This window comes from Manacus candei, unplaced genomic scaffold (genome assembly GCF_025592945.1).
Source record: "Manacus candei isolate 608988 ecotype Guabito, Panama unplaced genomic scaffold, ASM2559294v1 h1tg000076l, whole genome shotgun sequence".
NCBI lineage: Eukaryota > Metazoa > Chordata > Aves > Passeriformes > Pipridae > Manacus > Manacus candei.
The window spans coordinates 4,937,428-4,963,377 of record NW_026138124.1 but is presented as its reverse complement, the minus strand read 5'-3'; the positions used below and the strand labels follow the sequence as shown (position 1 = coordinate 4,963,377).

The window sequence follows — 25,950 nt, the reverse complement described above, 5'->3', positions numbered from 1 at the left end:
AAACTTCAGCTCTCTGAGTGAGAAATAATGCTGTGGTTCCTCCCCCTAAAACTGGATGATGATCTCACTAACATCAGATTTCCTCATGTGAAATTCCTTTCTCAAATCACTGTCAATGGATGTGCCTGAAGATGAAATCTACCTTCAAGGTCGATTTTGTCTTCATGGGGGAGAACCTTTTCAGTACAATCACTGATATTCCTCACTTGCATTGTTAGTCTATTGATCATTAATTTATTTTACCTTTATTTGGCACAGTGCTGAATGCATGATGGATTATAAAGTATTGAGTCACTGATCATTACTGATTTATTGAACCCTGTAGCGGGAACAGAATGAAACACTGCTAAGCCTGTTTGAAAGTAAAGTCAAGAGAATGTAAAGCACAAGCTTAATATAAATGCCTGCTTAAATGTCCTAAAAGAAGGATGGATTTCTCATCCTTTAGGACTTCATTAAATCACAGGGGTCACAATTCAGAGTTTGTTTCCCTGAATCAGTCACCTCGGTGTAAATGAGCTATTTCTGCTCTCCCACTGCTAGTGCAGCAGACAGGCACTTGGATGCTCCAGCTCATCTGCTGCTTGTTTTGGTGAAGTACAGCAGCTTTATGTACATTTTTGCCACTTGCAGCTGGAATTGTCACTTCCTATTTGAGAGGAGAAGGGGGGGAGCAAGTACAATTTATAAATTTTTGTGGGTTTAGGCATCTTCATGACAGCTTTAGTGAGCTTGCTCATCTTAGGGCGTTTTTTTGCTCTTCCTGGCATTTTCTCCTTTTGAAGTCATTAAAACCAATTTCATATTTATAAATAAAATGTCCTAATGCATCTAATATATGATGAGGTCTGGCTGCTGCCTGCTTTTCTTTTTAATGTTTATGCCAGGTGCCTCTTGCTTTCAAGGAACCAAGCAATGAATAAATTTAACAGATATTTCTTTTAATTAGCCCCCAAAGAGCTAGCAATGAAAAACACTATCAGAAACATTCTAGTGCTTTAGAAAATATAAGACTTCTTCACAAAGCCTCCACGCAGAATTACAGAACAGCAATAAAATCATCACTTGCATGCAGAAATAGATTGTTTACACAGGGATCTCCTACGAACTGTGCATTTATTAGTATTAACTCCTAATCACACAAACATTTCCCCACATGCACCTGAGTAGAACTGTTTAAATCAGTGGCACAGCTCTGCTGCCTGACATCAGGTACGTGCATTAGGGTTTGTAGGATTAGAGCTCCATTCGTGTGTCTCTCTTAAAAGCTTTGCCTTCTCTCAGAGAAGAGGGGGAAGGAAAATTTATATTCCAGATTGGTGTAATTACTGCAGCACACACAGTATTGGCAAACTAGATTCTCTGAATGTCTGCAGCGTTTCAAAGCAGTTTAAGAGAGAGGCTAAAGGCTGACAGTTCCTTACTCTGACTTACATTCTGCCCCCTCTGCTTTTGATTCTGCATTCAGAGCTGCCACGAGAACGTCAGCACTGCAATAAATATGCATTTATGTAGCCCCTTTTTTTTTGAAGTTCTCTAAACACTTTACAGACAGCCCTTTATATTCACAGATCTCAAAGTATTTTAGAAATCTCTGTTAGTATTGTTTTCCCTCTTTTATTGAGGGAGCAATGGTTGTGTTCCCAGGGAAGTGACTGATCCAGGAACCAATGCTTTCAAATTAGGTAAATCAGAATTCTCCTATGAAGATTTTCCCTAGAAGATCTCAAGTGACTCTGAGGGAAAACATCAAGTTTTTATTTCTGTGTTGCAGTTCACTGTTACAGGCAGGATTACACAAGGCTAATAAACCTCACCTGTGACAATAGTCAGCCTGGAAAGCTCCTATCAACCAGACACACAGTAATTATCTCCACTCCTTGGCTGGGATATTGGGAAGAAAATCCAACAATCCTGGCTCCAAAGTTGTTTGTTGTAGGTACATCATGGGGGTGTGGTATTTCTGCACCGAGTCCCTCCCACAGGTCACTTTTACACGGGGCTTTAAGGGAGACTGAATCTATATCCTGAAGTCTATTTTTTGGGACTGGTTTATCTGGGTTGCAGTTGAATTGTCCCCAAGATGTGCAGCTAACAGAGCTGTCTCTGTGCCCATTCAGCCCAAAATATTGGAGCACTGAAATATTCCCAAAATCTGGAGCACTGGGCAGGGAAGAGCAAACCCCTGCACATGGATCTGCTGCAGCCAGAGCCATCCTGTCCTGTTGGGAGGTGATGTGCTGCTATCAGGTGCGTCTGTGCCTCTGGCTCATCCCATAGGATCCATAATCTCTCACTGAGGAGTCACAATCCCCTGATAATGGAGTGTACAGGGTCAGCCCATTGTATTGATCCAATTCCTGAAAGAGCTGGTTGAGGAACAATACTCCCTTCTCTCCCCCAGCTATAAGGAAGTTCCTTCATTAGAGATCACTGCAGAGCTACGGAAACATTCTCTTCCAGCAGAATATTTCCCATAATGTTGTTATGGGAAATGCCTTAAAAGTGGCAATCAATTCCTCTTTGAAGTCATTAACAACCAGAAATAAATGCAGGAGTTGGTGTGAGAGGGCTGGAAATAGGAGAAGATTTAAAGTGTATCTCTTACATGTGCTCCAGCAGAGAGAAGGGAAGAGATCCAATTGCTTTCCTACCCTTGGAATTTCTCTGTTGGTTTTAATAGTCTGATACCCTAATGACAAACTCCACACACACTCTGGGGTATGTTCTCAACTTAATCCATGGGGATACATGTCTGTAATACTCATTAATGTCAAGGAGCGTTAGGACGAACATAAATCTTTGCTCACTAAGATGTGAATCTAGACTCTGATGTACACCATGCCCCATCAGCTGCTGACTGAAGAAAAAGAGCAATTCCAGCACCTAGAAAGTCTTACTTGAGAGTTCCTAGACTAAACAATCAATCCAGCCAAAAAAAATGGGGGATGAAATTTCTACTCCACACTTTGGGTTCGAAACACCAGCTGTGATAGAGAGCGATGCATCCCCAGTGGGCTCACACGGGAAGTCCATAAAATCCCTAAGAATCCCCAGTCGGCCAGACAGGCTCTCCAGTTCCACCAGAAACCCTGAAATATAGATAAGCAGTGCATTTCTCAGCTAATTGCCAGTGCCATACAGCTCGGGAAAACATCTCACTATACCTATACATACAGAGAAATTTCGATGCCAAGAAATTAGAACTGCTCTCTAACAGACTTCTGATTTGTGATTTCTTTGGCACTGAGCCTAACACAAAATCACTGTGATTTCCAACTGCAAATATTTTTGGAACCACCAGACTTGGTCCCATGTGTATGTTAAATGAAATGAATGTTCAAAATCCATAATAAAACTCCAGAGGGGAGACTCCGATTAGAATATTAACATTAATCTTAGGAAGTCACTAGGAACCATTCAATCTATAATAATAAATTGCAATAAAGAAGGAATATAAAGGCTTTTTTGCTGTCTGTTCAGTAAGCAGGTGTTACTGTGAACTCTCTAATCTGCACAGCACAGAAGTGAAGTGGTTGCCCTTAAATTTTCCAGTTGCATAAAATAAATAAATGACATTACCAAATTATGTACAACAATCCCTCTCATAGGAGCTGAAGTGCAGTTGAGGGACTGGTGCAGATCCTGAGATAACGTAAAGCAGCTCTCCAAGACAAGACTGGAAAGTTTTCAAAAGCCATCCTTCTCTCAACAGCTTTGGAGCCAGAAGCAGGAGCTTGGGTTCACTCCAGATTTATGGGAAGAGCCATCCCCAGGTCACTTGCTGGTGATGAGGTCCCTGGTTTTTCATCCTGGGAAGTCACAGATGTCAGGACATGATGGTCTCACACTGCTCCTGTACTAGAGCAAGGGCTGAGCTCTGCTGTTCTGACCTGCTGAACTTTGCCTTTGATTTTATTTGGAACCAGGCTGAAGTGACTCAATTTAGGTCTCTAAAATGGTCCCTAAAATATACCTTATCAACAGTGGCTTGATTTTCAAAATAAATGATCACTCTCCAAAGCTTTAACTAGCAGCAGTTAATCAGCACTTCTCAGCTCTGTCACCCAGCTAATATGGTTATATATGTTCAGCATTAAACCACTGTGTTTAAAAGCTTTAACCACTGTCTCTAACACTGAAATAAAACTGTGGTTCACTGTGTATAACATTTGCTTGTAAAATTCAGCAAGAATAATGATCAGGAGGTGAATCAAACCAACCCAACCCCACCCTTTAACTTTGAATTGGACTTTAAGTTTGGTGCTCTGAAATTTAAGTGGTGACAGAAGAAGTTTCTCATTATGATTAAAAAATTGGACTCAAGTGAGACTCACACGATTTGACTGGCAATGTCATTGTATTTTCATAAATAGGTGAGAAATGAGGTGTACAGAAATTTCTCAATTCAGTAAAAGGTTGCTTTTCAGCTCAGGCAATGACTCCCAATGGTGAACATATTTCTGTTTTTATGGAGAAGTCGTTTTCCACACCTGGTTATTTTGTGGTGTTCACTGTATTTTTGATGCAACTCAGATTCCAGGAAGTCTGGGAACTCCCAGAGCAAACTCTGCTCTGCAAGGATCTGTAGCTCGGCAGCAACAGCGAGGAGTTGGAAGCTAATCTATGTTGAACTGTATCATTGAATCTTTTGGGATTCACTCAGAGCTTGTTAGGAAACAAACTGAAGCCCTGAAATGCAAAGCATCAGGACACCTCAAGGAAAATTTCTGATCACAGGTACAATGCAATTCACAAAGAACTGTCTAAACATGCAGTGATTTCAGTGATTCACAGTGTGTCCCTGTGATGAGTGTTCTGGGTGCAGCCTCACCGAGCAGCAAAACTGTCCTTCCAGGTATGACACTGCTCTATTAATAGTCTATGAAGTACTGGGAGCAAATGAAAGACACTTCAGATGACTCTTGAAAAATGAATCAGTATCTGCTCTGAAATTGGACCCCAAGCATGGAAACATAAAATAGGATGTGTCTGCGAGAGATTATTTTGGGGCCATATGGTTTCTTACTCTGCTCCACCCTCCTTTTCAGGAAAGTAACGTGTCCCAGCACCCTGTACTCATTTGAGATTGATATGGGCATGTTTTGGGAGAACACTTTGTTGGGCTATTAGGAATTTCGTTCTTTCACAACAGACAACTGCTCTGGTAATGCCTCCTGACCTGTCTTTGTGGAAAACACTAATGAAGGGAGAACTTATGCACCAATTCTTGTCTTCATCCTACAAATAAGTTGCTGGCTTTTCTCTTCACCACTCTGCTTTAATCTCTCTTCTCTCCTGTCTGACACATCTCTCCTGCTGGCTGCTGGTGGGACAAGCCTGTGATTTGTTCCAAGCAAACACACGTGCACAGTTTCCACCATTGTGTGGTCTCACGTTCTGAACTTACCTGTGGGTGTTTACTTTGGTGGCATGACCTGGTGTTTTTGTAGCTCTGTATCTTTTTTCCTCCTTCCTTGATATTTTGTTCCCCTCAGCCACGATAACTCTTCGTCAGAAGCTGCTGCATTTCTGCTTTGATCATACAGAACGTACCATACAGCCTGGGGTAACACAGTGCTGCTTAATCCAGATGAAATAGCTACAAACCCTCTTAGAAGTGGGGTTTAAAAAGGGATACCAGTGAAATCAGATCCCTCTAGCTGGACAGCAGTCTGATAGCAGAACAAGGGCTGTTGTGGTATTTGGCAGCCAGACAGTCTTTATTGTTATTAGATGAAACAAAGCTTGTGATCTTTAGTCCTTGACCTTCACTGCAGCAGCACTCTCTTAATCAGACCTTAATTTAACACCTAACATGGTCACAGAGAGGACTGGCCATGGGCTGCTGGTTTAATTACATATAGCTGATATCATCCAAACCAATTTAACCTCATTGCTGTGTGCTGGGCACTGGGTGGGAATCGCCCTTCAGACACAGCACAAACAGCTTCCAACAGAAACAAACAGTTCAAAGTTTGGTGCATTCACCTCAAAAAGAAATAACTACTCTTTTGGATGCCTTTCAGATGATGTTACAGCCTTTTCAGGAAGAGCTGGAATCAGCACAGTCTGCTAAATTTGTTTGCCCTTTATGCTTTCACTCTGGCATTTTAGGTATTTTTAATATTTAAAGATTAAGCATCTTGCTGATGGGATTCTCCCATCCACATTCATGGGATCTGCTGCTGTGTGGAAGCATCTGACAACTGGTAAAAATTTGTGTTTCATGATAAGATTTTCACATTGTGCTGCTGCTTTGTGCTCAGTTCTTCACAAACTGACACAATATTTATTTTTTGACATTTAAATCTGAACAGTCATATTTTTGCATGTTTTGACACAAAATTTGGTCTCTTTCTGAATTAGTCTGGAAATCTGAAAACATCCTAAGTCTTCTTTTAGAAATAGGATTGTTTTGATTAATCAGCTTTCACTCAAATTTTTTTTCACCAAAACCACCATCAGCAAGCCAAATGCACAAGAAACATTGTAAAAAATCAGCAGTTTTTTAAAGAAATCACAAATTTTCCATGAAATCCCAGTTAAATGCAAAAAGACTGTTGTGAATATCATAGGTTTTCTTGAAAGATGGCTACCTCTAGCAGAGCACTTATGGGAAAATATTAATGAATAAAAGTGATGTAAAATATTAACAAGCAGCAAGAGCCTGGTCTCTGGGACTTGGAAAACACTGCCAGTGTTTGTCACTGGCTTCCTTAGCCCTTGGTCATGTTGCTTCTAAAGCTGAGCTCTGATGGCTCTGAATGAAGTGGTGCAAAAGAATTAGCATTTTGTGTGGTCTGTCCAACCTTTCTGCAAGAGATCACGTGCCTCATGGCAGGGATGGCAGAGCAGGACAGGTGCCAGCACTTTATCCATCCTTATTCCCATATTGCCTGCCTTGCTGATGGAGGTGGGTCTGCCCTGAGACACTGGGCAGGGACAGGCAGGCACTGGATACACTCCTTGTATAACCACTGTGCACATGGAAAGGTGAATGTGGGTCACCTGCCACTCTCAGTAGGAAGCTTCTTACTTCCACTCTGCAGGTGACTTCCCAAGATGTAAGAATCGAGCCCAAAGATTTTAGGTTGCAATGAATTTAAAAGCAAAATCAACCCAAAACCTCCATGGGAAGTTCTGAATAAAACCTGTATTTTCTGCTGTTGCAAAGAAAAGCCACCCCTTGCCCATGTCAACGCTTTGTGCTTTAAAGGCCACATCCCTGAACATCTTCTCTGGTCCTTCCAGCTCAGGGGGTGTTTGAATGCCAGTTTTTCCTGAGCTGGTGAGTACGTGTTGGTTCCCAACGTTCCAGTGCTGGAAGGGGAGAAGGCCATTGTGTGTTTAGTTCTCCCTTGGAGTTTGCACATGATGACTGCTGTGTAGTCATGTTCTGGTTCACTCTGCACAAACTTTCCATTGTAGACCCCTTACACTGACTGAGCTTTGGCTGAGACAAAAGAAAGCTGTGGTGGGGCAAGGTTTAATCTCTAGCTGACGCTGTACTTATACAAAATCAATATGAACAGCAGGTTGTCACTGGAACCACAAAGAGAATCTCTATGACAGGCTCATGCTTTTTTAAAAAACCATTTCAGTTTATCTTGTGCAGTTCTTTTGTATAGGTAATTCTTTCTGTTGCAGGGTCTGCTGAAATGTTCCCAGGCCTGGCTGGAGGATCAGTGTTGCTTTAAAACCTGAATAAACAGTTACACGCCTTGGTAGCTTCAGATCCAGTAGCCAGAACAAATGACATTTTGCATGAGTTCTTCCAAATGAATTGCTCTGTGACCACTGTAGACTTTTGAGTTTTTGACTCATGGTAGCAGAATACTTTTCTTGAAGAGCTCTGAAATGCAGTTCTTTCAGGACCCGATTGTTCCCAAAGCCAACGCAGTTAACTCAGAGCCCGGTGTGGCTTCACAAATCCCCCTGAGTCATGTTTTGACTCGGGGGTCGGACTTTTTTGTGCTGGAATGTTTTGACAGGGCTCTGTGTGGCCTCACGCGAGGGCAGTGGTTGTGTTGATGTGCAGGAATGTCGATGGCTCTGCAGAAACCTCAGAGTCTCCCATTAAGAGGTTTCCTTCACCTCGGCGGGAGGACCCGCGTTGCTGCGAGTGCTGTTCCCGAGGTGCCCTGCAGTCAGAAATACAGAGCACAGTCGCTCTGATGTGTTCCAGCCACAGGGTGTTAATGTGCCACTGCTTCTCGGGGTTTCAGCACCAAGGCATCGCTTCTTTGGATTCCAATAACACAGGCAAGTGCACTTCTGCCCTAAGCAAACAGCGGCAGCTCTGTCGTGCACTGGGATAGTGGGATACAATGGGCACCTTTTCCCACTCTGCCTGAACGCAGGACATGCTCCCAAAGGCTTCTGAGTCCTGCAGAGCCTTCTCCACACTCCAAGGACTGTGGAAGTCAGTGACACACTTTTGTTGCTCCTGGGTAGCTCTGGGTGAAGCTGGGTCAGGGCTCCATTTCCAAGGGGCCCCTCTTTCCCAGTGCTAAATGTCCATTTACAGCCCCAGAGGGCAGTAGATGTGTCACACGAGTGCCCTCATACATGTGCAGTGTTATGTGAGTGCACTCATAGAACGTGTTTTGACTAAAGTTTTCTATTTGTTGGCATTTGTCTGCACCATCTAATGAGTATTTGCTCTACAAAGGCGCTCAGCACCTAAAAGAGCAATTATATTTTTCAGAAAGTCTTAGAAGTTCTCTTTATGGGCAGGTATTTGTTATGCTGAGGATTGAACTCTTGCAAAGAAAGTGAAGTTTGAGCTTTCTTGATAAAGACAAATAACACACTTTGTTCACGGTCTTCCTGATATTTTTATGATTCTTATCATGCTCAGTGCTCTTCTTAAGTCTGGATTCCCCAAAGCTGGATGATTAGAGAATCTTAGTTTGTGTGAAACTCAAAACAGGACCTTCTGAGCTTTCATTATTATAGAAAAAACCTTGGAAATAAATGCACATGAAAGGCAAACACCAGAGTGCTAAAAAAAGGAACCCAAAGTCATAAACCAAATTGATGCAATAGTGTGGCACAGTGACTAATTTAATCGCAGGTTCTCACTGAAAATTGCTGCTTATTAAGCAAAATAACAGTATTTTTAATTTTATTGCCTTAAGGATACTTAATCCAACAGCAAAATGTTTTTGTTTATCAGATTTATTTCTGTGTCACAAATATCACATTCTATAGGAAAACATAAGAAAATAAATTTCTGTCAAGAGTGAATTTGATACAAAGTTAAACGTTTACTTTAGTCAGAGGTACTTGTATATCCATGTGGGTGGATGGGTGTGAGTTTGTGTCTTCTAATTTTAAGTTAACATTGGTGTTTTCGTGCCTGATTCATGATTTTTGAATGCTTGAGCTCAGCAGCACTGAACACCTGCCTTAATTGTGGGGACTAAGCTTCTTTGAAATTCTAACCTAAATTTAAAATTTCTGCCATTAAAAAATAATAAAAAAAAAATCCTAGACCAGACAAGCCTCTTTGCCAAATGCTGGGCTATAAATTACAGCCATTTCTTTTTATTACGCTGTTATGCACTAAAAAAATAAACCCCAAACACCTAAACCCACAAATCTAATTACACCAAACGTGCTCCTCATGCAAAGCTGAGCTCTGAGCTCAGCTCAGCTCCAGGTAGGCCCAGTGGTTTAGCTGCAAACTAAACCTTTGGAAAAACAGAAGCCGAAATAGTAACACAACAGCAATGCTGTATTAGCCCTTTAGGGAAATGCCTAAATAAGCAATAAAATTAATGAAATAGTATTTATAGCCTTTGTGTCAGAAATGTATTATTTGTAAATGAAAGCAAAGCAGGTTTGCCTTGGTAGACTGGCACAGCTCTGACTCCAACTCTACCCTTATCGAGGCCTTTTGGTACTTAAAGGGGGTTTATAAGAATGATGGGGACAAAACTTTTAGCAGGGCCTGTTGTGTACATGCAACACAAGGAGTGATTCGCCTTCAGCACTGTTGGAGGGCAGGGAGAAGGGAATTTGACTTTCCCAGCGCAGGAAGATGAAGCTGTGCATATTTATATGCATTTTGCATTTCCCTGCTAAATGTCCCTACACTTTGAAAAGTTTAGCCCGGGAAGTTACATTAAAAAAAAATCAATAGTTATCGAATTTATACTCAGTGTGTGAATCCTGTTACGGGAGGCTTTGGAGAGATGGTCATCTCAGTGCATCTGCTTGTTTTGCTTCACAGCATGAGGCAGGAGTTGTGTCTTTACTGGCTATACCTGGCATAGCCACGGGGTTGGTTTGCAAGACAGAAGGAAAAGAAAAAGGTGGAGGCATTAATTGTTCATTACCAAGAGCGAAAAATCGTAACTAATCACGGCCCAGCGCTGCTGCTAATGCATTCAAACCTCCCTCCTCCCCACCAAACCATCCGGGGCTTTAAAATGTAAATACAGTTTGTAATTGAGAGCAGCATTTTATTACTTGCTTTTAAGAGGCACAGGACGCCTGTAACCCTCAATATGAAATTTCCGCTGGCTGGAAATAAATTCAGCCCCGTGTTTTGCTTTTATTCCCGCGGCGACTCCCGCCCGGGAGAGGTACCGGCTGGTCTGCAAGAGCTCAGCCTCTCACTCAGCACCGAGGGGAGAAGTGGCTGGGAGCTGTGGTTTTGCAGCCACACTGCTGCCTTCCTCACATTGCACACTGGAGGCAAAAGCAAACACGCTGCAGAATAAATCCTCGGAGATGTGCTGAGAGCTGCTGAGCTACCACAGCCCGGGCTGGACTCAATGGGAACTGCAGGCACGCAGCCCTTCCCTGAATCCTGCCTTCCTTTGCAGTGCTGTGCTGCCCCAAAGCAGCTTTTACTGCTGGTTGTAGTTATTTCTACATCAGCCTTGGCAATAGAACCTAGAAAGTGAGGAGAAGGGCTCGGGGTCCGTAGTGTTGGGTGCTGCACAACTATGGGACAAGTAACAGCTCCTGACACAGCGAGAGGCAAATGGATGTGTAAGGCAGGTGACAAGCAAAATATACTGAAAAAGAAGTGTGGGGCATTTTTCCTTCTTCTGTGACATGGGAGATGTCACAAGGATATGTGATTTATAGTTAGATCCTTTAGGGAACTGAATACTCAGGCTATATTTCACTTAAATTAAGCAGAACAGGATTCCACTTCAAACTTTCAACATTTTAACTGGTTTTGGAATGTGAAGTTTTTATATGGAGACGGAGGCTTTAGAATGGCACCACCAAAGCAGTTACTCATGGGTACCTCCATCAACATGGAAATAATTCCCTCATACTTTCAGTCTTTCTTTTCCTCTTCTGTCAGCTCTAGATCTGGGAAACAGTGTGAAAAGAGATCCCCATAAACAGCACGATAATCTTGCCCTGCAGCCCTTCCAGGACATTGGCAGGGAAAGAGGAATAAGAAGTTATACACATTTTGGCTGAAAGGACTGATAACCTCCACCTGAGCAGAAGTCAGCAATGTCTAGAAAATTAAAGACTAGCAAAGAGGTAGGGATTTAAAGGAAGACAGAGAAAACCCTCTGGATTTTAAGGTAAACCATTACACCAGCTCATGTTCTGGGTTTAACCCATCAAATATTTCTTCACTGAGGAATCAGGAAAGTATTACCTGTGAGAGCAGAAGTGAAGGCAGCCATGCCAGGGCCTGCCACTTCAGAGAATACAAACTCTTTCTGCTACTTCAAGGCTTCTCGGCTGAATTAATGTGTAGGACATAATAACAGCCATGCTGAGAGTGAAATATTCCCTCTCTCATTAGAAACCACTTCTGTTCTTGTTGAGCTGTATCCTCCCACCTTCATCTGCTCTGGGTTCTATCCAACATTATTTACAATAATTGTACCCACCTTCGCTGTTGGATTTCTCAAAGGAATTGTGGCTAAGAGGGATAAAAGATGTCTACACACTCAGTGGCTTTTTCCTCAAACAAATCAGGAAGTCAAGCATGGTTTACAAGGAGAAAGAGCTACTTGAAGAGCTCTAGGGTGTATTTTTTTTAACCACTTAACGTTGCAGGACACCTTGACATCCTATCTTATACACGAGGAATTAAAATTGTACATTCTGTCAAGTAGATAAGTGAGTTGATTAAAAACCCCCTCAATATCCAAGAGCTCCTACTGAAATCTCAGGATACATAACACATTCCTTGACCTAAAGACTGGAGTAAGGTAATGCAGGAGTAATCTGCCCAAAGTTTGTCTCAGGGAGTCCTTTCTTCCACGATCTTGCTGGTAAGAAGTGGGCAAACTGTCCAGGACTAAGACACAAAGCACGGAGGGACTGGATTTGCTCAGGTTACTTCTCTGCATATTGAACATTTTTAAAATATTGAATATTTTTCTGTTCTATTACACAAAAAAAACCCCAAACCCTAAAAATGAAATACAGAATGACATGCAATGGATGCCTCCTTGCACATTAACCCTTTGCAGGTCACACTGACAAACACCAAACTGCAAAGGACCTCTCACCACTAACCCACATTTATCTGCATGGGTCTCTGCCCACGTGCACAGCTACAGTGGCTAAGTGAGTGAGGAGGGCTTGGTCATACACAAATACATTAAATAACAGATGAAAATAGGGTCTGAACCAACTGCACATTTACCTGCCACACTTAAGTGTAGGCAAAGGAGTGTCTGGCTTAATGAGGTTAATGAAAATTGGGTTTTCTTCTGCCTGGCAGATTTAAGAAGAACCTCAGCTGTGGAGTTCACAGCAGACTATTTCCTGTAGGACTTTGTTTGCTTCTGTATCCTCTCTGACTGATACACACATGTGACCTGTGAGTCCTGAAAGTGAACACAGAGAATTTCCTGGGTTATTATGCATTTTTCCTTCTAATACAGCAAGAGTTCAACACCTATCATTGGCAAGGGAGCATTGCTCACTCGCCATAAGAAAAGCAAAAATAGAAAAAAGTGACTATTCCTTAATGCCATCTTCTGAGGAGCTTGTTAAGTTTTTGGCTTGCTGTAGAAGGTTGTGGTGGCCCTACCTCTGCAGTCACTGCTGTCACCTGTATTCGAGCTGTTGTTGGTGGGGTTCAGGCTGAGGGTTCACTGGGAGCCACACTTGTTAATGATAAGCATCTTCCAGTTTAGATCCCAACTGTCTTTCCTTTCCCAAAGGACATTTTCCTCTCTGTACTTTCTCAGTGAGGAGGTGCCTGATGTCCACCCATGGTTATGCTGAGCAGTGTCATGGAAGTGCCTTTCCCAGGTTCATTTTGAGGATGGAGGGGGTGCTCAGTGTCACCCCTTGGCAGGAGCCTGGCTCTGGATGACACTGCAGCTGCCTGAGCTCCAGGGGAACAGAGGAGCCAACAGCACTTCTCTCCTGCCTTTATTCTCTTCAGCAGGGAGCAGCTTCACTCCCTGCAGGTGGGACAACAGAGGGACAACCGAGGGGACAGTCCAGACAGTGCAGTGTCACCACATGCACTCTCTGACCTGCAACCAACTAGTGAAGGAGGTACCACGACCAGCTTGCTGTTCCTCCTTTCAGGAGAGATTTTGGCTTCCAGAAGCCTTTGTCTTGACTTCTGCTGAAAGGAGCAGCGTGGGTCAAGTTTGTTTCTTAGAAAAGTTCAACTCTGTGCATCCAGATCATTTCAGGTTTGTCTCTTCTCATGGTTTGACACTTTGTGCTTTAGGGAGTCTCTGTATGGCCAAGGTGTTGGATTCATGGCCCAGATTTCTTTCACATGTTTTAAAACCAAAAAACTCAAAGATATTCCTTCACAGACAAGGGAGGAAGACTAGCTCCTCAAGGATTGACTTAGCTCACCTGAGATGCAATTATTACAAGTCATTATTATTTTGCAAACCTCGTGTCCTCTAATACATGACCTTTTGGGGTGTGGACTCACGCTTTTGGGATACTTGTGTGGAGTATATTGAAATATGCATTTCCTCCCATTTGAGTGACTGTAGTGTGTATTTTCCAACTACCATGGGATTTTGTGCTGCATTTCTGAGTACACTGGGGTTGGCTCACGTGCATACATAACTAATGTCTGTGTTTTGAAGTGCCAGGAATGTAAAATGGGTTAGCAAGTGGAGCAGCAGGTCGAGACATGTCACAACAGTGTAATTCATCCAACAGAATGAGGATAGCTTGGGGGGTCCTAAGTTAAAAGAGTTGATTAGTCTCAGCTCAGAGTAAGGATTAGCACAGACTGGCAAAGACAGGAGCAAAGACATTCAGACATGGCTTAGGGTGATGGTTCTACTCACAGTCACCAAAATATTTAGGAAGTAAGGCCCAGGTGAGCCAGGCTGAGGGTTCAGGTTGCTGAAGCGTCGCTGTGAATGTGTGTGTTGATTTTCCATGATTTGCTCACCTGTCTCACTCCTGTTCCCTGTCTGGTCCCACCCCATGTCCGAGGCTGGCAGGACGTGCTGTCACCCACTGTGAGAGCTGAGCTTCCCTGGCAGGACAATCCTCCCTCCTGCACATGTCACCTTCAGCCCCTGGCCTGCAGTGGAACCACAATGTCCAGCATTATGGACTGGCTGATCTTCCTTCCAACCCCAACCATTCTATGCCTCTATAAATGCTGCAAAAGGGCCAGATTCTGTCCTCAGCCACATGATGGTTACTCCCAGATAATCCCACTCATTCTAAGAGGTGACAGTGGATCTGTGCTGTTATTTGTGAGGTCAGAATATGGTACTTTTCATACGTGCTCTTTTTCCCAACTTTAAGCCCAGTTTAGGAGTGTGGGTTGTTTCTTTAGCACAACAGGAGGGTTTGTTCCTATGCCATGTGATGATTCTCCCATAATGATTTTTTAGAGAAGTGCCAAAGGATTGAATTGGGAACTTGTACAAAGAGTTGTTAAATGCCTTTGTGGTTCTTGGATTTACAGCTACTGTGCTGGAGGAATATGGCCCTATTGCCATGTTCTACATTCAGTATCTGCAAAGCAATGCCAAGCTACTGTAGCCATAATTTCCAAAGTGGCTATTTCAGCTGGCATTTCTCACTGTATTTAAATTCTTGAGTTGTCCCTCATCTGGCAGTCCTTTTTCTAGTGTCCTTATGGATGGTGTAGCCTCAAATCTGTGCTGTACTCTGAGGTGATATTGCTGCCTATCTTCTATTCCACTCTAGGTGTTATAAACTGCAATGGAGTGTAAGTTCCAAAAACTCAGTATGATGTGGTCCAACATACTCTGACATTCATCTGCAATTAAACCACAAATACCTGGCACAAATTCAGCCACTGGGTCAATATTCAGATATTATTGTCTGTAAACAATATTAGCTCTTGTTATGCTGATTTTTTTCAGAGAAGGTAGAGCCTTATATAGGTATATTTTAGGGGAAGACTTCCAGTTGCTTAACCTGAAATTTTAGGAAGCTCCATGTCATACATATTCTAAACAATTTCAGAAATTATGCATGCATGTGGGTACAGACAGAAATTACAAATACAGCAGATTAATTTAGGAAAGAAGATCTTATCCTGACAGAAAAATGCATAGCAGACCCCATCAAAAGCTAAATAAAAGACAGAAACATTCAGGCAAAATTTCTGACAGGGAGAATTTGTCAGGTGGTGGGCTGGTTCTTCCATTCTTTGAAAGTTTCAAGTGAATGTAGCCTGTCTTTCTGTGAGGATTCCTGGCCAAGGTGTCAGCAGATGTCTAAATCTCACCTGGTTCCCCAGAGCTCTTTAGCCTCCCTTCAGCCTCCCTCCATTCCTGACTCCTGCTTTGCTCAACCCTGACTTCTCAGCAGGGTTTCTTGCTACCAGAAAGAACAGGCCTTGCCAGCAGAAACTAATTACTTTCTCATCAAATCCTATCTTGCAGCACAAATGTTGTGACCTGTCCCGCTGCTTCCAAGGCCTCCCAAATAGTTCATGTAGAGACACCCCCTCTGGAATGGCCAACAGCCCAAGGTGGGAGCAGAGGATGTGCTAAACTGCACATGTGATGCAGTGTGGAACAGGGAGGGCAAGTCCACTGACCCCCCTGGCTCTGAATTCTGTCCCTGAGGATGCCATGGCTTCAGCTGGCTTGGCCAACTGCTACCAACATAAAATAGTATTAATAACAACCACAACAATATTTAAAAATATGTTCTGGCTCAACCACAAGACATGGGCTTGACCCAGCAACTGATATATGCAATACTGTGGCCTGTGTTAGACAGGAGAAGAGGCTGGAGATGTTTTCCTGGTGGTTTTGTCTGTAAAACTCTAGTGGATATCACAGTGGATTTCATTGGAAACCATCAGCTCAGTTATTGTGGTTACTGTTGGGTCTCCTGGTTTGGTTCTGCTGGGTGGAGAACAAGGCAGAGCTCGTGCATGGGGATTCATGGCATCCCCAGGACATTCCCTTTTCACTTATTGTTTGAGGTTCCTATCTGCTTTTGCCACTGAGGATCTGGGCAGTATAAATTAGCCAGGGAACAAAAAAATAAAGGTTTAATGCAAAAGGTTGGCATTTTTCTGCCTTGCATTCTAGCCTTGCCTTGGACAGACTTCCCATTGGGCCTGTAGATGCAATTTTGGGCTTTTATTTCCTGCCTGTGGAACAAGGAAGGAATAACAGCACGTTTCAACCTCGTGGGTGCATTGGGAAGACAAATTCAGCCTTGGTTTTGAAATACACATATACTGTGGTAATTAGAACAATACAATAGCAAATAAACAGAGGAAGAAGAAAAGTACCTAACCCACAAAAGGATTTGGTTGATTTGCAGCAAATGAGATATGGGACCACAGACTACGTGGTGAAGTTAAGAGAAATATTGAGCAGCTGCTTTGCTACACAGCTTTACAAAATGAAATGACAACCTGCAGGAAAAACAGCACAGGCCCCTTTACTACCCAAGAGGGCAGAGCTAAGGTTACAGGGCCTGTAACAGTGTTGTCATTTCCTTACTCCCAGGAGCTGCGTTTTCCAACTTGATGGCTTCCCTAATGTAATTGCTTTTTATGCGATGATTTTTTCAGAGCCTGATTCTTGCTGGAGTAACTCAGGAGGAACCCCAACAAAGCCAAGCAAGTGATCTCAGTGCAAAAATTGTAGGGGCCACAGTGGAATTGGGCATGCTCAGTCCATAACCTCCTTCTCCAGATCCTGCAGCAAATGCCCCATGCTGGAATGGCAAGGAGATATCAGATGAAAACACAAAACAATGACAAACAGTGCATTTTTCAGTAGCCACATCATATTATGTCATTGATGTCAGGTTGAGTTATATTGGTCTGCTTTTCATTATGTTGTGTTATGCCTTTTGACATAATGCAACACACTGTAAGTAACATAAAGTGACCTCCAAGTATAAAAGAGTACACAGTTTTTGTCAGATTAGATAGTGGCTATGAATTCTCAGAGAGGGAGGGGTAACTCAGAGCAGGGCGTTTGGAGTCAGTGTCCTGAACAACAAATGCACAGAACTTAATTAACAGTTACAGCAGCCCTGGCTGTTTCCAAAATGGTCTGTGTGCCTCTGCTCAACAGAGAGAGGAGATTCACAGTGGGATTTGCACTGTTTCATTTGTTTAAAATTCTGCAGAGGTAGCTGTAACAGCTCTCTCTTTCCTGTACCTGTACTGCAGGAGCTCCATATACAGTGAACATAAGATTCACTAGCCTGAGATTTGCCTTGTTGCCAGGCTCCAAAATACAGTCCTGAGACCAAGCTTAGCCAATGGCCTTTCTGAGCAGCACTGAGTAACCTGTCCTCTGAATGGAATCAGCTGCTAAGAAAATAACTGTAGGGAGAAAAGAAAAGGGAGTCACCGTGGATCTAAAAAGAAGGCGAGCTCCTCATTAATTTAAGGTGATTAATTTAAGGAAAAGTTGGTAGTTCCAGGGAGGTTGTTTCTCTGGAGGGCTTGAAATCCACCTTAGCTTGGCAGTTCTATCTGGTGGCTTTGCTGGAATTAGCTGATGTTCTGCCTTTAGTCCTTGGTCTACACTCCTGACCCACGGGTTGCACAACTGCCAGGACTCGCAGAAAGTGGAGTCCTTTGATATGAAGGCTGGAATACAGCTCTCCTAAAGGGGGATGGTTCCTACCTGTTGGCAGGATATGGAGGATTTCAGTTCCCACATATGTTAAACTGTCACATGTCTTGTGAAGGCATCCACTCAAAGGCAGGATGCAAAACTGTCTGAGTGCAGGAGAAGTGTAAAGCTGTGGTATGAAGTTGGTCTCAAAACTTAGTTTTGCAACAGCCCCAGCACTTACTGAGGTACTTACTGTACATTTCCTATATAACAAATGTTACATTTCCTATGTAGTACAGTCAGCATTAGTGTTTTTTGTGGCCCTGCTGAACTAGGAGAAGAGGCCACTTTTCATTTGGCACCCACCTGGCATCCCATCTCACCACAAGAATTGTCATCAAGTCCTGTCATCTGCCTTTTCAGACAGTGAATGTTGTAGGGATCAGAAACATTTTCAAGATCAGTCTCAAAGATGGAAGTTGCACAGGCACCTGAATGCATTTGATGTGGGTTTCCTGAGCAGTAATAAACATGGAATTTCACTTAAAAAGGTGTTTTAAGATTAAAATTTAACATTGTTAACAGGAATAGAGTGTAATATTTTGTGTGAAAAGGGTGCCCAAGTGAGCAGCAACAGGATATCAGAATCCAATGTGTCACATGCGTTTTCTTTATCATTTCTCATTTAGAAATGTAGCATAAATTAATATCTGCTTAATTGCCAGGTGTGCAGCATTCCTTTAAGATGTGTATGGGATGCTGTCCTTGTTCATTAGGGCATTAACTGTTAGAGAATGAGCAGTTCCTTCTCCTGAACACTGAGCAATAATCCAGCTCCACCCTCCATCCTGCCAGGAGACCGGTGCAATCAGACCCCTGTGACACCGACACCCACAGTGCTCTGCAGGACTCCCCAGAGCTACCTTTAAGTATCATTTTGCAGCATCAGAGAGTCCAGAATTAAACATGAAACACTCTTGTTCAGTTCAGAAAGAGAGCTGTTACCCTGTGCCTGAGCAACTCCCAAAGAAAGGAGTGGGACACCAGGCTGTGCTTGTGGCCAGGCACACACAGAGACTCCACACTGGGAAGTCTCACTGAGATTTGCAGCCAGGCTGGATCTCAGGAGACTTCCTATTATTATTATTTTCTTTACTAGTAAATCATTATGTTGTCTCCTTCACAGCACAGAGAGTTCAAATAAACCTGTCCCTGTGACAATCTGATTCTCTGAAGGAGTGTCCTGTTCTGTTGAGTCATGTGAGAGGAAAATACAAAGAAGTAGAAAGACAGATCAAAAAGGGGTAGCAGAAAGAGCCCTGGAGGCAGACTTAAGTTTGGTATTTAATATTTCAGGTAAAATATTCACTTAGCATCAATTATCTTGTTGGGTTCTTTTTTTTTTTTTTCCCCCAAATGAAATTGCCTTCTGAATCAGCCAGCTCTCTAATTACCAGATTGAATGATTGAAATTTTTAGGGCAATTAAATTCAAGCCTTTCTTTTCCAGTCCTTATGTTATTCCCCCCTTCTCTCCCTCCTTCCTCCAGTCTGGAGCCTTCCTATAATTTGGAGGCAGTTGCAGAAGCAAGCAGACCTTTAAAGCCAAGATGTATGTCTCCCTTAATTCCTTGGTGGATTTGTTTTATAGACTAGGCAGAGAGGGTTCTGGTCTCTCAGGACATGTGCATTACAAACACACAGCTTTGTGTGGGTTTTATCCTAACATGTCATTGGAAGGATTCATTTAATATAGAAATTCTGTGAAAAGACAAAGATCAATGTAGAAAATACACGTGCTATTAGAAGATGCCTGCAGATCAAATTGGAAAACTAATGAGCAAATTGATGATAATAATGATGATTGATGATCTACTGGATAAGAGAAAACAAATCTCCCAATGAAACAGTACAAAGGTCTGTTAACAGAGCTGTGAGGACAAACTCATGAAAAGATAAGTATTCTGCCAAGAAAGGACACAGAATTCCCAGGATGAAATCCTGGGCCCACTGGACTCAAAGCTGCTGCTCATTTGTGTGTCTTGTTAGGATCAGAGCACTGATCCTGCAGAACCAGCAACCATATTCTCATATATAAGTATGTGGGCTATTCCATGGATTCCAGTGGGACTATCCCATCCTTGAAGTTAAGTGGATGCTTCACAGCTTTGCTGAGTCAGGATCTGCCCCAGTGAACATGATAAACCTTTATCACAGTGAACCCCTGAAAGTGTGGAAGATTTTCCTCAAAAACCTCGCTCTGAGTCTTTCAGATTTCCAAACCCAATCCAGTGCACAAAGCTGGGGCTGCTCTCCAGCAGGACCCAGGGATTTATTTTCATGCTCTGTTCCACTGAGCATTGGTGTAATGTCACTGGAGTCAGAGCAATGAACACAGCCAGTATCCACAGCGATTTCACTACAGCCAGATGAATTGTATTCTGCTTATTTATTACTTCATTATCCCTGTAGGTGTTCAAGGTGCTTCACAACAGCTAAAGCAGTCCTTGCCCTGGAGAGGATGCAGTCAGATCTAAGATTAGAGATGACAGCACTGCAAGGGGCTGGACCTGGAGAAAGAGCAAGGTCCTTGTTCAACCAGAAGCATAAATGCTCGTCTGTCTCAAAGTTCAGTGGATTGGTTAAGCACTGCCATGGCTCAAGGTTGGACTGATTGATTTAGAGAAGTATTTTGGATGCAGTTTCCTGAAAAACCTCCTGTTTCTGCTGTTTTCAATGCTCTGATGTTCTTGGATAGATACTCTCACAGACACAGATTAGACCTTTGGGAAATATGATTTCATGTCTGTGGAATTATGACATTTCATTCTGATTAATGTTTTGGCCCATTGTGATAATGCCAGTGGGATGGAATGTTATCCATTAATATCCATGAGCATTCCCTGGGACACACAGCCCTTGTGGTTCCTCTGCTACCTTCTGTTTCCTCCTGCTCTCAAGGCCATATTCATCACCAAACATTTCTTTTTTCATGTTCTGAAGTCCATGACTCTCCACCAGTTTGGAGTGCCTTGGGATATGGCCTCTGGCCTTCAGGCATGTTTGACAGATTCAGAGAAAAGAGACCTGACCTGAGTCACTTTATTGCCCTCTGCAGTGCTTTTCCAGCCTTCCTTCCAGGGGTAGATGCACCTCTGCAGAACCTCAGTCATTTTTCTGGAGCTCTGAATGCCTGCACCAGACTCTGGAGCTACCAAAGCAGCCTGGATTTATTGCTGGTTTCCTCTGCATTTTCTCAAGGACTGTGTTTCTCTCTCTGCTTTTTCAGGTTGCCACGTCCACTTCAAATCTTGCAGTGCCTGCCCCGTGTTCATTATTTAGCAGCACATGGGAAAGCCTCCTCAGCTCCTGCTTGCTGTGAGTGCTGTACAATTGTATCCCAACTGCCTGCTCCACTTATCTGCTGCATTATTTCTGTGAAAGCAAAAGCTGTGCATGGAACAGATGCTTGGAATGGTATTGGGATCCAATTACTGCACTTTTCCAACCTTACATCTCTTGTCTAAACTTGGAGCAGGCATATTTTTGTTCCTTGGTGACACTATATAAAGAGACAATTGGCATTGTGTTTGCTGGCTGACTGGTTGGCAGAGAAGGGGTGGCAGGAACAGCAGCACCATGGTAGGTTTTATTCTTTCCACATCTCTCTGGGTTTTTTTGTCTGTATTTCTTTCTGACTCTAAATTCAAACAGAGCAGGAATGATCACACTGGACTCCATGAAACCTCATTTAGTATCACATCCAGAATGAAGATACATCCCATAGAGTGAGCTGTGAACTTCCAAGGAATACTTTAATAATTTGTTTAACTAATGGGTGAGGCAGAGAACGTAGATGCACTTGCTGAGGGGAAGAGCTCGTGCATGTCTGTCCCAGACTGGCACAGCAGGGCAGCAATGCCTGGCACAGCTGCTGTGTGCCAGTGCTAAGGTCTGCTCTGGTGGGATGGGGAGTGAGGAGAGGGGTAGCTCTGGAATTGTGACTGCATTGCCCTTGAGACTGCAGAAATGTCTGTCTTGCCTTTGCCCCTCTCACTTGGCTTTTAGCTCTGGGACTCCAACACTTCTGCCCCAGAGGTGCATTGATGTCATTTCAAGGAGCCAAGAAGAACTCCTGCCTAAGGAACAGTGGGCAGATTGGGCAGATCTTTGTCTTCTGCAAATTTGGAGGAATGACTACAACAATATTAAAAAAAAAAATAGAAAAAGCTGGTGATTTTCTCTTTCCTTACTTTGCTCCTTTTTGCAGGTCCTTTTCAGGTTGTCTTAAAGCAATGCTGCCCAGTGGCTCCCTGGGGCTGTGGAATATTTGGTTGTGGAGGACACCAGAGAGGGAGCTGTATATGAAAAGCTCTCTCAAAGCTCAGTTCAAACCTGATCCCATTTAAGCAGGTGACGAATGGGATCCACGTGCTGTTCTGAGCAGGATAAAACCCCACTCAAAGTCATTTCTAAAACCCATGCACCAAACCAGGTTCCAGTGCAAGCCTGGGGGCAGTGGTTTCACACTAATCCTGTTCTTCACCACTGCTTCAGAAGTGAGCAGTGCCCTGTGCTGATTGTGCCTCTTCAGCTGTGGATTTACAGGTTTCCCTTTAATCAGCCTCACTAAAGCCTCAGCCAGCCCTCTCGTGGGCTGGGGGGCCAGTGCTGGGTCTTAGGTTTTCTTTTTCCTTTTTTTTTTTTTCCAAAATTTTATTTATCAAGTTTTTTTCCTTCCTGTTTAGTTCAATGACACACCAACACTCACTGATGTTTGAAGATATTTCAGGACATTCTGTGATGAAATGCTTAACTTAAGAGATGAGAAAATATAGTGAGAGACTTGTCTGTCTCCTCGCTCCCAGTTCAACTGACGATTCTCTGTGGTGGTTCTTTTCATTGTGCCTTTTGTTTTGGGAAAATATCTTCTGAGGTACCTTCCTATACAGGGACACATGAAACAGATTTAAAATGGAAAGAAAAAAATAGCCTTAATGAAAGAAAGCTGAAGAATATCTTTACATAAGGAAGTGATCATTTTTTATTAATCAGAGGGAAATGTATATGTAATTATGCTAGATGAACTCTGTGGGGAGGTTTTTTTCTCTCTTTATGATGTCTTAAGGGATTTATAAATATTACAGAGGTTTTATAGCATCATAATATTTCAGATGTGCAGTAAAGCTACTTTCAAAGGATTAGTGCAGACAAAGCAGCATAGTAAAAAATAATTACAAGTCAGCCAGTGCTACTAGGCTCTGACATCCAGGGCTGATGAGAGCGAGAGAGGCAGGGTTCAGGGAGATAATTTTTCTAACAAGAGCAGACCACACAAGTGCTGTGGAATGGAGTTCTGAGAACTGTCTCTGGCTCTCCGTTTATTCCAGGGAATTTCAGACAAGCTGGGTCTGTGCTGTCTCCCCGTGTGCTCTGTGCTGACGGGGAGAAGGAAGGGGAGAGGCAGAAGGAAGCAGAGGGAAGCCTTTTTCTTGTTCCCAAAACATTCCTGTGTTGATTTGGTTCGAGTGACACCTCGTAGCAGGTTCTGCCTGCCCCAAAATAGATGGCATTCTGATGTGCTGTTGGGATGTACCACCTGCACTGGGACGGGCACCAGCAAAGCTGAGTGACTTCACCAGCTGGACGGGAGCCAGTTGTGTGACCACTGTGTCTGTGTGTGTGCCTGAACACGTGTGTTCATGTGTGTGCCTGTGAGCATGGACAGAGGGACTGTCCAGCTGTTCCCATGTGCATGCCAGAGAGGAAAAACTGTTGGGTGGGAAAAGCAGCTGCCCAATTTTTAGGTCATGGAGGTCGAGGAGTCTGCAGTTGGAGAGGTTATCTGAGATAAAGTTTGGGGAGGTAAAGCCTTCCCTCTGTGTGTCTGCAGGAGAAAAAGGAGGCTGGGATGGGGAAGGGGGTTTATGTGGGGCAAAGGAGAATGTTTAGTGTACAGGAGAGTGAGGCAGCCCAAGAGATTTTTGTACCTAGCAGGGATCAAAGGGGTGTGTGTGTGTCTCTGTGGGTGTGTGGGAGGCTGGGACTACACACAAAATGGAGTGAGGATGAGAAGGGAGGATCTGTTTGTGACTGTGGAGTAGGTAATAAAAAGATCTTCTGTTTCTCAGTTCTGATAACGTGGGGTTTATTTGAATGATCTGAGGCTGTTGCCTGTTTGAAATGCAAATTGTGCCCTTAGAGCAGTTTGTGTTTCTTACTCCTCTAGACTGTTCCCTCAAAGGCTTGTTTTTGGGTTGGCCTTGTGCTGCTCACCTGCCATGGAAAGGATCTAAACCACCCTAAAAAAGGGTGGCTTGTCCATAGCTGGGATCTTTGGTGCAGGTGCAGTGCAAATTATCTCAGCAGAGAAAACTCGTGAGACAATAATCACCAAAAATCCTGTCCAGTGCTGCAGAAATGCCTTGTCCAGGCCTGAGATGTAAGTTCTGATTCAGAAGCTGTATTCAACGATAACAAAAATTCAAAGACAGGAAATGTCAGCCCTGGGATCCCAGAGTGGATGAAAAACAAGGGGAGAGTGTGATGAATGAAAAAGTAATAGTAAGTGAGAGTTACCATCATACAGTGGATCACAGCAGGGGACAGAATCTGAGCAAAATGATGGATGATTCTGCCTTTTCTGTAGTCACAGACATAGCTGTAGAGGAAGGAAGTACAAAAAGTGCAAGGCTGGTAGTATTTTATGTCTACCTTGCCTTGGACTGAATAAACACATAAGGGTACAAGACAACAGAATCAGGTTCTTAATAGTGTACACTGTTTCCCTCTGCAGGACCTGCTTATCCACTGGGGTCTTCTCTGGCAGAAAAATTATTAAAAGACAAAACAAGTTGCTTAGTGGGAAAGTGTTTCTGCTTGTATTTCAGTTTTGGCTATCACACTGTTATTTAGAGTATTCTCTGTGTGTTTTAAGGCATGGTGGAGCAAACAAGGAACTGATGTCCCCAAACCAAACCAAAAATGAGGCTCCTGGCAGAGTGCTGCCCCTCTCTCCTGACTGCCTGTGGAAACATTCCTGCTCTGCAGAAATTGCTGAGTAGAGATTGGTTACTTTATAATTACTGAAGGGCAGAAATGTGCACCTGAGCAGGCAGGCAGGGAGCTGTGCCTGTGTTTAGCTTGCAGGAGCTTGGCCTGTTCTAGCACCAGCCTTTTACCAATTTATCAGGGCAAACAACACCTTATGTTCTGAAGTAAGAACCAGGTATATTTATCTCCTTCCTCCTTTACATGTAGAGATATAAACTGATTCACTGCCCCTTTTTCTTTTAGGTCACCCAGAAATCAGAGATTTCTTTACTCTGGTTCACTTGAACATGCACACAAAAATTAATCCCTGGTTTTCTATCCAGCAAGGCAAAGGCCATCCACACTCACTATCTCTGCCTATCTGTGTCCCTGCATACCCTTGTTCTCTCAGGCTCCCTGACAGTGCCAGAGAGGAGGAATATAAAGAACCTCAGTGAAGGAAACTCAGCTCAAAGCAAATGCCTGGTTCAACAGAGTGTTCCTGGGACCGGATTTTGGTATGGCTCCGCTTTTTCATTTAAACCTTCTAAACCAAACCAAAACCAACCCCTCAAAACAGCCAAAAAAGACCCTTTAAAACCCAGGCTAATTGAGGGAGTGCTAACATTAGTAAGACAAATGAGTGATACACGACAAGCCTGCGGTTTCTCCTCTAAAGTGAAGTGTTGTTTTCTTCACAATGGGATGATTAATACACTCAGGCAGGAATATTAATAGGCTCGTTCAGTTGTTGCAACATTCTTCCCACTGCTGTGCTATTGAGGCCTTGGAATGTGAGCCCAGGGGACCCTCAGCTCTTCAGTTCCTCATCTGGCACGTTCTGTAGTCGGTCTCCCAGCACATGCTGCAGTGAGAGCTGCTCTGTCTCTGCAAAGTGCAGCTCAGCA

The 25,950-nt window shown here is 43.3% G+C and overlaps 1 protein-coding gene across 3 annotated transcripts in view; it reads left to right on the top strand.

Annotated features, from left to right (window-relative positions):
- MYL10 (myosin light chain 10) overlaps positions 1 to 25,950 on the top strand; it is a 74,255-nt gene that overhangs the window by 31,419 nt on the left and 16,886 nt on the right. The window contains exon 1 of one of the 3 annotated variants that reach the window (XM_051809855.1): positions 21,474 to 21,652. The exons of 1 other annotated variant lie outside the window; for it this stretch is intronic. In XM_051809855.1, coding sequence (XP_051665815.1) covers positions 21,650 to 21,652 — 3 coding nt within the window. In that variant the 5' untranslated portion in view covers positions 21,474 to 21,649. Of the gene's footprint in view, positions 1 to 21,473; positions 21,653 to 25,542; positions 25,561 to 25,950 lie in introns of those variants that run through there. One more of the 3 variants, XM_051809854.1, reaches the window with a different exon arrangement.